General features: G+C 43.1%; 1 protein-coding gene across 3 annotated transcripts; it reads right to left on the reverse strand.

The window, feature by feature from the left end:
- Positions 1-665: 665 nt before the first annotated feature.
- On the reverse strand, positions 666-14,396 carry LOC307030304 (uncharacterized protein). Of its 3 annotated transcripts, none has more exons than XM_079666642.1 (6): positions 14,186-14,396; positions 12,771-12,904; positions 11,337-12,289; positions 5,656-5,839; positions 4,258-4,386; positions 666-2,197 (listed from the first exon to the last, which is right to left on the reverse strand). In XM_079666642.1, exons 2-6 carry the CDS (start codon positions 12,886-12,888, stop codon positions 1,503-1,505), a joined length of 2,079 nt encoding a protein of 692 aa, XP_079522768.1. In that variant the 5' UTR covers positions 12,889-12,904; positions 14,186-14,396; the 3' UTR covers positions 666-1,502. The 3 variants fall into 3 exon arrangements, with proteins under 3 accessions (XP_079522768.1, XP_079522766.1, XP_079522767.1); XM_079666640.1 differs by having other exon boundaries at positions 11,331-12,289; XM_079666641.1 differs by lacking the exon at positions 14,186-14,396 and adding an exon at positions 13,360-13,580 and having other exon boundaries at positions 11,331-12,289.
- Positions 14,397-15,407: the final 1,011 nt, after the last annotated feature.

Here is a 15,407-nt window from a genome sequence, read left to right on the forward strand (position 1 = left end):
CTTCAGGGGAAGCTCATGTTTTGTGAAAGCCTGCAAAGCAACATTAAAATGTGAGTAGCTTTTGGGAACAAGTATGGTCAGATGTATCATTGCTCCAAACATATGTGTTTAAAGTGTTTCATATAGCCTGGCAAAATTCAATGTAGACTACCTATTTCTGGCATGTTTTTGGCTCTGTTTTATAAAACCATGTAATATGAACTGACTAGTTTTGCTGTATCTATATGTTGTAACTAACTCTCACACAAAATACATATACCTTGTTCATGTGCCCCCAATATGTCTTCGTTCTCATTTCTGCAGATGTCAGCGTGGGTTCAGGCAAATATACTACAATGGGGGTCAAACATCAATTACTTAATTTCACAGATGACTTTTTCTCTGGTGGAGGTCTACCTGACCTCCAGCAGAAAAGGGACTAGCTTAAGATGAGTTGAAACCAGGTAAGATTGGTTGAAACAATGTATTACTTTAGTTTGAAAAATACCTAGAGTAAACAGTTCGGCTTAATACTAATGCTAGCACTACCTTTGCAGTACACCTTTGAATAGAATACAAGAGCATTTCTACTATTTGATATATTAAATATGAAGGACTTGTTGTGTTGTAGGCATATTTGTATCTCTAGTATATAAACTCCTCCAGTCAGAAATATGCAAACAAAACAGCCTTTAGTACTTTTATTCTTCAGTATAACATGTCCAATACAGTTAGACAGAGGCAGCACCGGGCAACATTTACCATCGACATGGTTTGAAGTTATACCCTTCTGTTTCACAGCCTTATAGGATGACTCTGTTTTTCACAATAGTTACTTACTTGGCCTTAAGACTTTCCCAAACCAGGTGAACCTGACTCATAACGTGGTTGTTGAGTAGCATAAACAGAGACACAGATAAATCAACAATAAGGCAAAAATGGTTTTGGCAAACAATCAGATGAACATTATAATCTCACTGCTTCATTTACATTTTTTTATATTTTGGTATCTCATAATCAAAGAACGAATTCCAGTTTCACCTGATTCGTAGACTGCTCATTGGCCTTGGTAACGTCTGATGCAAAAAAATAATTACTCTTTAATCCAATTACCACACACATCATTATTTTGAATGGCAAGTACTGCATGGAAAGATTTGAAATCACAGACCTTAAATTAGATTTTTGAACTACAATAAATACTCTAAATGGAGTGATATTTTGACGCAACTAACATAGGTGAGTGTGATAAAAGCGAGTAAATACGTCCACTAAAATGTATCATCTGAACAGTTTCCAACATTTCTACGGAAGTGTTTGTAGTAAATATTAGTTTGGTCAGTTTGTCTGTAGTTAGTTGCTGAACACCACCTGACAAGTGTGTATTGGAGTTAAATATTTTAGCTTTTTATGTGAAAGTTCAACTTACTTTCCCTTCTTTCCGCTCATGTTTCCCTGCCTTAAATCGTTGTATAATCACACTACTACTGGTACATATCTCTATGGTTTATATAAATACATTATCAGTCATTTTTGTCCGCTAAACACATATTAATTGGGGAGTTGTCGTCACTCTGTGATAAGTCCTCGTTCTTCCCACTGAACGCAGAGTCCTCCTCGGTGTGTGTCTGCTGGTGTTTGCGCTTGTGGAGGCGGAGGCTTTGCGAGCGGCTGAATCCTCGCCCGCAGACGTCGCAGCCGTACGGCCGCTCCCCCGTGTGGAGCCTGAAATGGTTCTTGAGGCTCGACGCTCTCGTGAAACTCTTTTCACACTGGGGACAGTCAAACTTCTCCCCAAAGTGGATCTTCTCGTGTTCCCTCAGGCGTCCCGACTGGTTGAAGCTGCGTTCGCAGACGGAGCAGTGGTACGGCCGCTCCCCGGTGTGTGTGAGCCGGTGGCGGTTCATCGCTCCCGAGTGGGCGAAGCTCTTCCCGCAGTCGGGGCAGGAGAACGGTTTCTCTCCCGTGTGGACCTTCAGGTGACCTTTGAGCTGACCTTTCTGGGTGAACTGCTTCCCACACAGAGAGCATTGGTAAGGTTTCTCTCCAGAGTGAATGCGCATGTGGATCTGGAGAGCGGACATCTTGTAACAGTCTCTGCCGCAGAGCCCGCAGCAGAACGAGCTCTTCGTCAGATCGTCACCCCGTTCCTGCCCCGGGGAGCCAGGAGGACTTTCCCCACCGCTGTCTGAGTCATGTTCAGGATCCTCTCCAGACACTGTGGAAACAGAAATGACGAGTTAAAAAAAAGCCAAGATTTAAGAAAATAACTTATTTGAACCTTGCGGATGGTAAGACACGGCTCCCAACAACATGACACGAGATTGAAAAGAGATAGATGAAAACAAATGATCCACTTAGTAGCCTTCAACTCATTTGTGTGAATTCAAGTCCAGTCAAGTAGGGAAGTGCATGTGAGTTTATGTAAGGGCAAATAAAGCAGCACTGAATGTCTCGACCCACCTAGGACAGGCGGCTCAAAAGCTGCAGTGATTGGTGGATCGGCAGAAAAATAATTGGCAATAAAATGCAGTTTTCCGCCTCTCAATTATGAGGATTTTCTTATTCTTCTATTTGATATCATATAAGACAAAGACAAAACGATTTGGACTTAAAAAAACAACACATTTTAAGACACCATCTTAGTGAATAGAATTGTTTTTGTATTTTCGGACATTATATAGTAAAGTTTTAGGAAAGAATGCTGCATCTCTCATTTATTATACTGCTTTCTTAAAGGGTAAAAGTTAAACAAAAGTTAAACAGAACAATGCTGGATTTTCCTCTCAGGAGTGTTCCACTGATATAAAATAGAAATAAAAGGTTTATTACAGAAGATGCAAGGTTACACAGTTTAGTAATACCCTAAAGGAATATTTGTATGTTTATGTTTTTCATAGTCAAAATATTCCTAGGTGGTCAAATGGTTTAGAAATGAAGGAGCCTTAAGAAGAAATATAAAATCAACACTAACCACAAGTGCAGGGTTCTCATTTTCAAACCAGTCAGAGACAGCAAAGAGTCAGTCAGAGTGAACTGAAAGAAGACACAGTCCACTTTCTATCACTTCTTCTTAGAAACCACCTTTTGGTAGTGAGACAAACACAGTATAAAAACAGCTTATAAAAAGCGAATTGTCCAGACCAAAGCCAAGGATGCATTTGAACTCAGAATTAAGTTGCAGGGAATGATCCTGCCAAATAAAATATTGGCAAAAAATGAGAAGCCTGCTACTTAGCTAGCTTAATCTAAAATAAATTACATTTTTCCTATCCTTTCCAAAATAACCATTTAAACTCCTTAACACTTTTTTAAACCAACCGACTCTGTGATGACAGGTTTGTGTGTGACAGAAATCTTTAAAGAAAATCACTTGGACATTGGACACTACATTTCATACTAACAGTGGCCGTTTCTCAATCTCGAGGAAACTGGCTTCCAAGCCAATATTTCAAGCATACTACGTCATTGAGTGCCGCCGAAGGACTGTTCCAATCTCCAGCATATGGAATTCCACCGAGGCCGCGTCCTTGGTTTGGGGGTAATTTCGAGGCTGCACATGGGTCCTTAAAATCCCCATAATGCTTTGCGCACGGACCACTTTCCCCAAATCTGTGGCGGAAAATGTAAGGCGGGGCCTCTCATATGACGCACACTTGCTAGCCTGTTCCACTCTTCGTTTTCCGAATGCCAGGAAGGATTCTTGCCCAGCTTCTGAAGGAAGTGACTTGGAAGACATGTGCTACCAAGCAAGCATCCTCGCGATTGAGAAACGGCCAGTGTTTCCAGCATAACCCAGATGAGTGTGGATGCCGACTCAGCATCAAAGAACAAAGGGTAAAAAGAGAAAAGGGTGGGCTGAATTCAGTCAGGGAAAACACATATTAATCCAATTCATTTACTAGAACAAGGTCCCAGTCAAATGAATTAAAGACAAGGGGTGTTTCTCAATGTTGAGGAAGGCTGCTCCAGAGCCACTATTTCAAGGATGCACATGTGTATCCTCCGCGGTCTTAAAATCCCCACAATGCTTTGCGCATGGACCAATTTCCAAAATCTTTGGCGGAAATCGCGCTCCATTTAAGGTGGGGCCTCGCATATGACGCACACCTGTTAGCCTGTTCCACCATTCTTCGTTTTCCGAGGCTAGGAAGGATTCTTGCCTCGCTTCTGAAGGACCTGACCCGGAGGGACATGTCCTACCAAGGAAGCGTCCTCGACATTGAGAAACACCCAAGGTCTTAGCTATTTAAATTGAAATGCACTTAATTCCCTTACTGTTAACAAGTTCCTCTGCTTCCTCCTTTACTGTTATCCTAATTTCAGCGTTGGTTTCCGGACGCTGCTCCTCAGTTTCCTCCTGCATGGTGCAATCCTCACTGCTAGAAAGCTGCTCAGGAGCTTCTTCTAAAAACACAAGAGAACACCTAAATGTTAAAACCATCAACATTGTAATAATTAAAGTGTTTAGTGTTTTGATTGTGGTATCAGAATAGCTATTTGGAGAGAAAAAGTGGAAACGTTGTGACAGAGAAATAGAAATATACTGCTGTCCTTACTATTTAGTGGGTCCTTCTCTCCCCTCCTGCTTTCCCTCAGGGAGTGACAGGGGAATCAGGTGTGCATTGGATACAGGTGAGGGAAAGGGGGCGGGCCCAAAGGGAGAGGGAATTGTTTGTTGTAAAAGGTTAAATAAAAGGTTTTGGTGGAGGAGGTTGGGGACACTATAGGGCTGCTTTAGGAGCTGACACCCAAAGAGCTCGAGGACCAGCATCGACTCATCACAAGCCCAGAGAGATTACAAATATTATTTCCCTTTTTCGGCTGCCAGTCCCTTCTTTTTGGAGATTTTCAGTGTTTTCGGTTGAATTGGATTACCTTTTTGCGGAGAAACTTTGGACTTATTAGGGCCCGAGCACGTAGCGCTAGGACCCAACAGCGTCCTAGCGCTACGTGCGAGGAAACTATTGTTATTATTTTTGCTTTCGTTGGGATTATTCAGCCATATCAAGAAGACTGCATTCTAAATTGGACATTGCCGGAAAATTACTCCAGTTGTAATTTGTGTTTGTACTTTTGTTGGAGGTGTTAAATGTGTTTGGGCTAATGAAACTACTTTTGAGATGCCAGACTGACTGGTGCATTCAGGTACCTTCATGCAATCACATGATTATCTAACCAAGACATCTCTTGTTTGGGAATGTCAAAAAGTGGCACTGGATGTTAATCCTGTCTATGTGTAATGATTGAATGCAAAACTGAACTTAAAGGTACGGTGGGTAAGAATGGAGAAACCAGCTCGAGTGCGCTAGAATTTGAAAGTACACAACCGGAAAAAATCTGAATCTAAATGTATTTATTGTCAAAGCATTTAATATATTCACTGCTATCGGGATGTTAAGAGCATCCCATGGAATATAACAAAAAGTGTTTCTGAAGTGAATTACCTATTACCTTTAAGTACAGATGGTCAGAGTAAATGTCTTGTTTGCTTTAAAACGTAACACTTAATATTAAATACTTACTTATAAAATTGCACACCAAGGCACTGATCAATGGCTTGAAAGTAGGAACAAGTTTTTTATTTCATTCTGATGATGTTTGAGAATGAGACCTCAGGCATCTTTAAGATAAACAATGATAGTGAGAGAAATGTGTAATCTCATGTTTATGTACCACACAAAGGTTCCTCCTCTTCCTCCTCCTTCACTATTACATTCATATGCGGACTAGCGGCCCTGTCCTCTGGTCGGTCTTCTGGTTCTCGCAGTTTAGTTTCACGAGGAGCTGCTTTGTCACAGGTTAGATCCTCTGAGGTGCGTGGCTCACCTGCACTGGGTGAACTCTGACTGTCAGCCACCTGTAAAGACAATTTAATAAGAACAGAGGCAACATCATGTTAGGAGTAAAGCTGCATAATTAAGGTGTTATTTCATCGAAATCTCAAAATGGATTCGTGTAATATTCAAATTGCAGAGCATAATATTTGTTAGACTAACGGCCCGTCCACACACAAGCATGAAAAAAATCTTTCAAAGCTTCGCCCATTCACTTGAATGGGGTGACGTAGAAGATTTCCAATCTTCGCCGAACTGCATTGTGGGGAGCGGAGCATGGCTTTGCAAGCATCGTGAGCATCAAAAGTTGAGCAATGTTCAACTTTTGATGCTCCCAATGCTTGCGAAGCTGGCATCAGCCAATCAAATCCCGTTTATGCAAATCCCGCCAGTGCAAGCGCTAGCCGATCAAACCGCGTGCAAGCTGGGAGAGCCAGACCGCAGTTCATTTCCTCATAATCCAAACGAGAAATTACGGTAGCAAATCACCTGGTTCTTTACGACCAGAACTATTTACCGGGATACAAACCGGAGGAACCAGGCATGGAGGGAGGTGGCAGAGACAGTGGGTGAAACTGGTAGGTTTTCGCCTGTTTGGGGAGTTTATATCCAGTTTACTTCGTTTTAACATCGCTATTGCTTTGTATGTCGGGGGCGGGAGATTCATGTGATTGGTTGTTGGTCGGGTTGCTTGCAAAAAATCGCCAAGCTTCAGACTCGCCCAGCATCACGATTTTTTTCATGCCTGTGTGTGGACGGGCTGTAAGGCCCCGGCCCCATGAGGACGCATACGGCAAAACTATGGGCTCAGAACAGTCTCATAATACACACATGCTGCATGCACACAGAAGGATTCACACTTGTATTTCCGGATCCACACTTGTGTTTTTCAATGCACACACAAATGTGTTCCGTTTCATATACATGTAAATAAAATCCAAATACAGAAAAAAGTTTTACATATGTATTTTTGATCCACACATATTTGTTTTCCGTTTAAAACCTCTGCACCTACAAACACAAACCGCTTTCTGTGCACGGATCGCTGTGCATTCGTGTGTGGGTTTTTTGAGACTTCCCTGACGGTCACCCGATTCGTACTTGTAATTTCTTTCATAGATGAAAGCTTAGACTGGAGGAGACATCTGATTGGCTATAGATCTATAGCCAATCAGATGTCTCCTCCAGTCTAAGCCAATCACATGAGCGCGCCCCCACGAGGGTATGATTTCTTGCATTCAGGACACTTCATATACGCATTTTGCGCTGTCCGGTCAGCTCGCTCAACAGAGGGCGGAGCATCAGGTGATCATGCAGAGTTGCGTGTCTCCGTCAGACCCAGCAGCTGATCTGATCTCTCTCTCGAATCCGGTTATACTTCACTCGCGTTTATGTCCATATCAATCAGATCCAGCTCTCCTGATCGGCCTTTATAGAGAGCACCGATCAAACTATTTAGAGTGAATATCGGCCGATAATGACTGTCAACGGGGCTCCCCCCCGTTGATAGTTCACTGTCTAACACTGGCTTCGTAGTGCACTGATCAATTAGGCTAAGCTAACCTGTAGCTGCTCCCTCCACACTCAAAACAACTTCATACAGACATAAATAAAGCAGCTGTATTCGCCATACAGGAAACACACATTTAAAACGGTTTTGCCTGCCGTTTTTGTGTACACACAAGCATTCATCAATGGTTCGGAAAGTGGCGCTGTACCTTAATAATATAAAGGCTTTTATTTGCGTGCATTTCGTGTTCGAAAACTGAGAATGGAGGTGTCCTGAGATTAGCGCCTGCAGGCAGGCTCCATGGACCTGTCAGCTCCGGACTGCGCCAAATGCGTACATGAAGCGCTACGTCATGAACCCAAGAAATCTACCCTCGTGGGGGCGCGCTCATGGGATTGGCTTAGAATTGAGGAGACATCTGATTGGGTATAGATCTATAGCCAATCAGATGTCTCCTCCAGTCTAAGCCAATCACATGAACGCGCCCCCACGAGGGTATGATTTCTTGCATTCAGGACACTTCATATACGCATTTTGCGCTGTCCGGTCAGCTCGCTCAACAGAGGGCGGAGCATCAGGTGATCATGCAGAGTTGCGTGTCTCCGTCAGACCCAGCAGCTGATCTGATCTCTCTCTCGAATCCGGTTATACTTCACTCGCGTTTATGTCCATATCAATCAGATCCAGCTCTCCTGATCGGCCTTTATAGAAAGCACCGATCAAACTATTTAGAGTGAATATCGGCCGATAATGACTGTCAACGGGGCTCCCCCCCGTTGATAGTTCACTGTCTAACACTGGCTTCGTAGTGCACTGATCAATTAGGCTAAGCTAACCTGTAGCTGCTCCCTCCACACTCAAAACAACTTCATACAGACATAAATAAAGCAGCTGTATTCGCCATACAGGAAACACACATTTAAAACGGTTTTGCCTGCCGTTTTTGTGTACACACAAGCATTCATCAATGGTTCGGAAAGTGGCGCTGTACCTTAATAATATAAAGGCTTTTATTTGCGTGCATTTCGTGTTCGAAAACTGAGAATGGAGGTGTCCTGAGATTAGCGCCTGCAGGCAGGCTCCATGGACCTGTCAGCTCCGGACTGCGCAAAATGCGTACATGAAGCGCTACGTCATGAACCCAAGAAATCTACCCTCGTGGGGGCGCGCTCATGGGATTGGCTTAGAATTGAGGAGACATCTGATTGGGTATAGATAGAACAAGTTACAAGTACGAATCGGCTGACCGTCAGGGGAGTCTCAAAAAACCCACACACGAATGCACAGCGATCCGTGCACAGAAAGCGGTTTGTGTTTGCAGGTTCAGAGGTTTTAAACGGAAAACAAATATGTGTGGATCAAAAATACACATTTAAAACTTTTTTCTGTATTTGGATTTTATTTACATGTATATGAAAAGGAACACATTTGTGTGTGCATTGAAAAACACAAGTGTGGATCCGGAAATACAAGTGTGAATCCTTCTGTGTGCATGTGTGTATTATGAGACTGTTCTGAGCCCATACAAAACGCATAGGATTAACACAATCGCAAAAAAGCTTCCGTCCACACGCAGTATTCACCGGATAGTTTCTGTCCACCCTGTCCACACGAGACAGCTCCGCTTAACTCCAACCGCTGGAAAAAGCAGCAGTACATATGCCGAGCCTGTAGGTGGCGCTGTAACTTCCTCCACAAAAGCAGCATGTGTCATGGTTATACCCTTCTGTTTATTCTCCGCGGTGGGGGCCGAGGGAACCGGGCAGTTTTTCGCCAGTCAACGTGTATTAATTAAAGTTTAAATCTTCCCTACAAAATTATAAAAGTGCTGGTCAAAGGTCTTCTTTGTTATTTATTGAGCTTTAAAACAAATGAATAACTACTCTATATAATGTAATAATAAAATACACAGAGCCTCTCTTTTTCCTCCCTCTCTTCGGACAGTGTCTGTCTCAAGCAGCAGCTGATCCAGTAATGAGTGACCCGGCCGACAGTAAAAATAAACATATTTATAACTAGTTTAGGTAGTTTGAGAGGTAATTAAAATAGCTAAGGGTGATGATCTCACTTGAAGTGTGTGTTTTGCTCCGTTCACCGCTGCATCACAGCGGGAGGAGCTGCAGGGGAGCAGAGCTGCGTGTCTCCGTCCTGTCAGATTAAAGGCCCAAATACACCGGCCAGTCACCTGAGAAGTCGCCGATGCCGACACCGACTGTTGCGTCGCCGGACTCTCCTGCCTATTTGCCGACTTCGCGCACTGGAACACACCGCAAATCCGAGCCGAGCACGTATGAACTGCGCATGCGTGAGTGGCAATAACTCTCCTTACCAGCAGGCGGCGGTAGTGTGTATTCATCATTCAAAAGAGGCAACAACCGGAACAACCGGAAGACAGAGAAGAAGAACAGACTCTGTGATATAAACAAACAACAAATAGCGTTTTTCTTTCCATTTTCACTCTCGTCCATTGAAAACATGAACAAACAGGAGCTCTATAAACCGATGAGGTGAAATAGCCATCCGTGTGTGTTCCATCTTCCATTTTAAATCATTTGTTTACCTCCCTCACTTCCGTTAACGCTTCTCATGCACTGATTCGCTAGCTGAACAGCCAATCAGTGTTATCCCTTTGTCCGACTTCCGGTGGTGTTCCCGACGGCGATTCAACATGTTGAATCGGCAAGAAAAGGCGTCAGGTCGGCAGAAAAGACCCGACGGTGCGGCGCACACCACTCCGAATAGGGCCTGCCCACGCTCATGTTCGGCCCGACTCCCATTTACTGCCGATTTCGGGCCGGTGTATCTGGGCCTTTAGGCCCCTGACACACCAAGCAGTCACCAGAGAACTCGGCGATGCCGACGCCGACTGTTGCATTGGCGTGTTCTCCTGCGTCTTGGCCATGTGTCGCACTGGAACACACCGCAAAGACTTGAGCCGAGTACGTACGATCGCGCATGTGTGAGTGGCAATAACTCTCCTTACCAGCAGTCGGCGGTAGTGTGTATTCGTCATTAAAAACACGCAACAACATGAAGACAGAGAAGAAGAACAGACTACGTGATATAAACAAACAACAAATAGCGTGTGCGTTCCATTTTCAATCTCGTCCATCGAAAACATGTTTCGTGCGGTACTGGAGCTATCAGCCATTGGAGTGTTGCTTGTACAAGACATTCTCAAGCAACCGTTTCGCTTCTCATGCACTGATTCGCTAGCTGAACAGCCAATCAGAGTGATTTCTTTGTCCGACGGCCGTGCGTCGGGCATGAAAGGCCAAATAAGGCGTGTCACGGCCGACGGTGCGGGACACACACCAAATTGAGTTTGGGCGAAAGGGCACGCTTCGTCGTCCGACTAACGAAAACGGCCGATTTCGGCCTGGTGTGTCCGGGCCTTTAGACTTCACTCGCGTTTATGTCCATATCGAGAGAAAGATTAATCATCTGAATTCAGTATGCAGTTTACTTTGACGCGGGGGTGAGCAGCAGAGGTGGGGAGAGGCGGGTTTATTGCCTCATCATTATCACAAAATGATCGTATAGGTCCTACACACGGAGCCGTTGGACCCCCCCCATAGCGTTGCGTATGCCGTTCTATCCACCTTGGGACCCGTTATCGTTACCGCAGTTGTTTACTGTCATATTCGGTCGTCCTAGTGTGGCAGAACGGTCTATATGACACTAAACAGTAACGCAAACGACCGTTATCGTCCTCGTGGGGCCGGGGCCTAAATATGTGTTTAAATACCCTTTTGAATAAAGTATTTTGAAGCTGCATACAAATCTACAGACTTAACTAAACAGATCCTCCTCAAACCAAGATCTATTTTCTTCAATGATAATGAGGATTATGATGCAATATTGTAAATAATATAACAATTGCAATCAGTCAAAAATAATCGCAATTGGTAATCATTTCCAAATGGTTCAGCACTAGATAGGAGGTTTAGGAGCTATGTATAAATGACTGACAGAGATGTTACTCTGAAATAGCTGTGTATCACCTCTACCTCAGGGCTGGTTTTGCTGAGCGATTCTTGCTGGGATGCTTCTCCATCTACACCTTGAACTGGCTCTGAGACGTCCCTAGTTACTGACACATCCTTGTTCAGTGTGCACGATCTTCTGTGGTTTCTGAGCGTTCCTGCCAGGGAGAAGTGCCTCCCGCAGTCCTTGCAGGTGTACGGCTTTTCTCCCGTGTGGATCCTGGTGTGCCTGCGGAGCTCTCCAGGAGCCACGAAGGACTTATCGCACTGTGTGCAGCTGTAGGGTTTTTCCCCCGTGTGAGTCCGCATGTGTGTGGTCAGAGTCCACTGCTGTGCGAACGTCTTCCCGCAGTCGGAGCAGTGGTAGGGCGTGATGCCGGTGTGCAGACGCTCGTGTCTCACTAATGTTCCCGACAAGGCAAACCTTTTGTCGCAGAAAGAGCACTGGTAGGGCCTCTCTCCGGTGTGAGTCCTCTGATGATCTCTCAGCTCGGCGGCCGAGTTACAGCTCTTATCGCAGTCCGAACACGGGAACTTCTTCCTCACGAAGCCCGCTACAACCTCCGAGTGCATCGCCTCTAAGTGCGTTTTCAGATGCCAGTGTCGGGAGAAGCTCTTCAGGCAGATGGAGCAGTGATACGGCCGCTCGCCTGTGTGTGTCCGCCGGTGCAGCCTGAGCTCACCCTGACTGGCAAATCTCTTCTCGCAGAAAGTGCATGGGAAGGGCTTTTCCCCGGTATGGACCCGTTCATGGATCATTAGCAAGCCCTTCTCTGGAAACCTCTTCTCACACATGGAGCAGGGGAAGGGCCGCTCGCCTGAGTGAGTGCGTAGGTGTCGCTGAAGCTTAGAGGCGTACGGGAAGTCTTTCCCACAAACTGAGCAGCTGTGAAGGGACGACAGTTTTTCATTCTCGCTTTGATCGAATGTCTTGGAGGGAGACTCTGCAGGTTCAGTGCTAGGGAGGTCATTCTCTCCTGTTTGATCAAAAAAGATGAGACAATAGTAAGTCCCTGAGCACATCAAACAGTTATACTTATTTTGTTCAGCCATGTAATGAGGTCCAGTAATCTGTGGGTCGGTATGATAATGTTTTCCTGAATAAAATCTCCAATCTTTACACATGATTTACAATAAAATTAGAAATTAAATAAAACCTTACGTAAAAGTCATTTTTCATACTTCTATTTCAGTTGCTGTTTTTCTTTTTTTTTGTCTTTACCGTGTTGAAATGTATTGCTAAGTATTATATAAGAAGGAATTCTTAATATATTGTGAATGTGATTTACATGCAGGGGCCCACCACTAACTACAAAAACTCAGAGTCAACTCTAATTATTACGTTTCACAAAGCTAGTATTTACTAAAGTGTTGCATTGTTTTGTATTCAAATGTACAGATACCTCGGTCGTTTCTGTCACTCAGTGTATATGTTGGTGTAACAAAATACTTGCTCACTGAGATCTGAGTATTCCACTTCTTCTCCATCGGAGTTGATCAGGCCTCCAATTTCTTGCTCATCTTCCTCAGCGAGGGTCACAGCTGGTCCAAAGTCTTCTGGGTTTTCAGAGCCCATCTCTCAGATATACAACCTTTTAAGAGGTGACAAATCAAGAGTCAGTAAACAGGAATTACAATAACATTTACAACAGCTGATTGTTTATATATAAAACATATTTTGCAAGCCAAGTTGATCACTCAAAGGCTGGAAGTGAATCATAGAACTGTCAGATAAAATACTTAATAATACACATTATTTCAAATTAGCATGAACCAAACTTGCCTTGACGGACTAATCCGACTGTGAACAATATACAAATTGACTTTCCTTTATTCACATTTTATTCAAAATATCACATTAAAGCGTATTCTAATTTTGGTTGAATAATTATTTTTAAACATTTGTGACATATTTTGGACATGAACAGTGAATTATTGCTTTATATATCTTTATAATTCACACAATACATTTGATTATTATATTTCAACCAAGTATTATATCTCATGTTTAAGCAGTATTGTGTTGTGTCAGTTATAAAGAAAGTACCCAAAGATGAATTCAGTGACTGTGGTTTTTATTTCCTTTTAGCTTTAGATATTCAGCCTGATGCACCAGATCTCTTTGGGGGAAATGTGTGTCTGGTGTCTGCCTAACAGAGCCTCCACCCTGGAAGACATCCTTCGTCCTGCTCAAGGACACTTCAGCAGGGCGGATGCTTTGTTGTGATGGGGGGTGTGAACATGGCTGGGCCTGATCTGATGGACAGACTACCTTAAAAGATTAAACACATGTTATAAAAAGAATATGCATTTCAGCTGCAACACTATAAGCACTGGAACTGTCATGGTGCTCACTATCAAAAATAATTGACAGTGCTTGTAAGTGAATGTCAGCTGAGTAGCCTTGTTAGCTCAAAGGCTAGCTTAATGGCAATCACTTGTTCTACATCCCTTTAAATCTCACATTAATACTGATTTAAGTTAAGCAGCAACCTGTTTGTCAAGCCTGTTAGTCTGTGTAATTAACCCATTGTAATGAGGATTCCCCTGCAGCACAGCAGCCAGTATTTGACCTCTGAAGGAGATGACCAGCGCTTTGGTCAGCGACCACCTTCTGAGGAAACTGTTATTAGCCTGCTAGCCATTGACGTTCACTAGCATCGCTAATATTAGCAATTAGCTAACGGTTGCCTCCCCTTAAGCTATAGACGCTTATCAACAATAACAAATAACAGTTGCGACTTGCGACATACCCATTATACTTTTCAACGTGAAAATAATACGGTAATTATCTGCAAACATTACCTTTGCATGTTTAAGACTCGCTATTCCAGCTAGCTAACGTTTAACAGACAATAGACGTTTTGACCAACCTCAGCATTGATTTCCCCTCAGGTAAAAAAAAGTAGTCCCTCGACAGAAGTTTATATGAAAGACAGGGATATATTTCTACTTCTCTCTCATTTTCATGCTCAATATCTCCTCATAATGTGTCAAATAAATGCCCCCTAACTCATGAGTTAAGTTAAAAAAGCGTTTGGCTCTGATGATAACCTTTCTAGCTTTAGCTGCTAGCCACCTAAAGCAGTGTCTGTACTTCCGGTTGACTTTTCAAACCAAAATAACAGCCTAATTTTTGTAAGTTTTTTTAACGTGGTTTATGTTAGAATTTTCAATTATATATTTTTAATAAATACATGTATTGTATTCAAATCAGGTAGATTAAGTCTGACAATTACATGAAGCTTGAATAAAACTCAATGATAACTTTTTCTTGTCTTTTTTAGTAAATTATTATTTAATTGTGATACTTGTTAATGATGGGTGCAGTTTCCAATTATTTGTTTCTTTATTCTGTCTTTTTCAGTAAATTATTATTCAAATGTAATACCATGTTCATTTTGTGTATTAAGACCGTTTTGTTTTCTGCCCTAATGTGGCCAAAATTAGATAACAGCAACTTAAGTATCCGCAACCTGTAGCCTACCTATCAAAAGTAATCGTGTTTGAAATTAATATCCAGTGTCAGTGGAGGAAAGTAAGAAACCATAACCATAACTACATTTTATTTATGTGACATTTTCAAGCCAGAGCTTTTACTTGGAGTCACATAAAGGATCTGCATCACTACTAATCAGTGAGAAAATAGTAAACAAAAAAGTTTTGTCTTTTCATATACTATTAATATAATTGTGTACGTTAACATATTCCATTGTGGTCTGACTAAAGGCCAATGCTTTGTCAGGGAATAGGTTCACTGGCAACTTAAACCTTGGGTCAACAATAAGAAAAAACAAGATGGAAGTTTAAATGAATGGGTTAATGGTAGATGCTTCCCGCTGAAGTCTTTTAAAAAGATGTGTTTTTTTTATAAATGTTTACATGGACTGGCCCCCCCCCCCCCCCCCCCCCCCTCCCTCCCTTAGGGGAATTCTGGCTGGTCTACCTGCATGTGCCATCCGACCTCTGCAGCTCATCCAGAATGCAGCGGCTCGTCTGGTCTTCAACCTTCCCAAATTCTCCCACACCACACCGCTCCTCCGCTCCCTTCACTGGCTTCCAGTAACTGCTAGAATCCACTTCAAGACACTGGTA

Source organism: Notothenia rossii (assembly GCF_949606895.1).
Source record: "Notothenia rossii genome assembly, chromosome: 1".
In the NCBI taxonomy this organism is placed as follows: domain Eukaryota; kingdom Metazoa; phylum Chordata; class Actinopteri; order Perciformes; family Nototheniidae; genus Notothenia; species Notothenia rossii.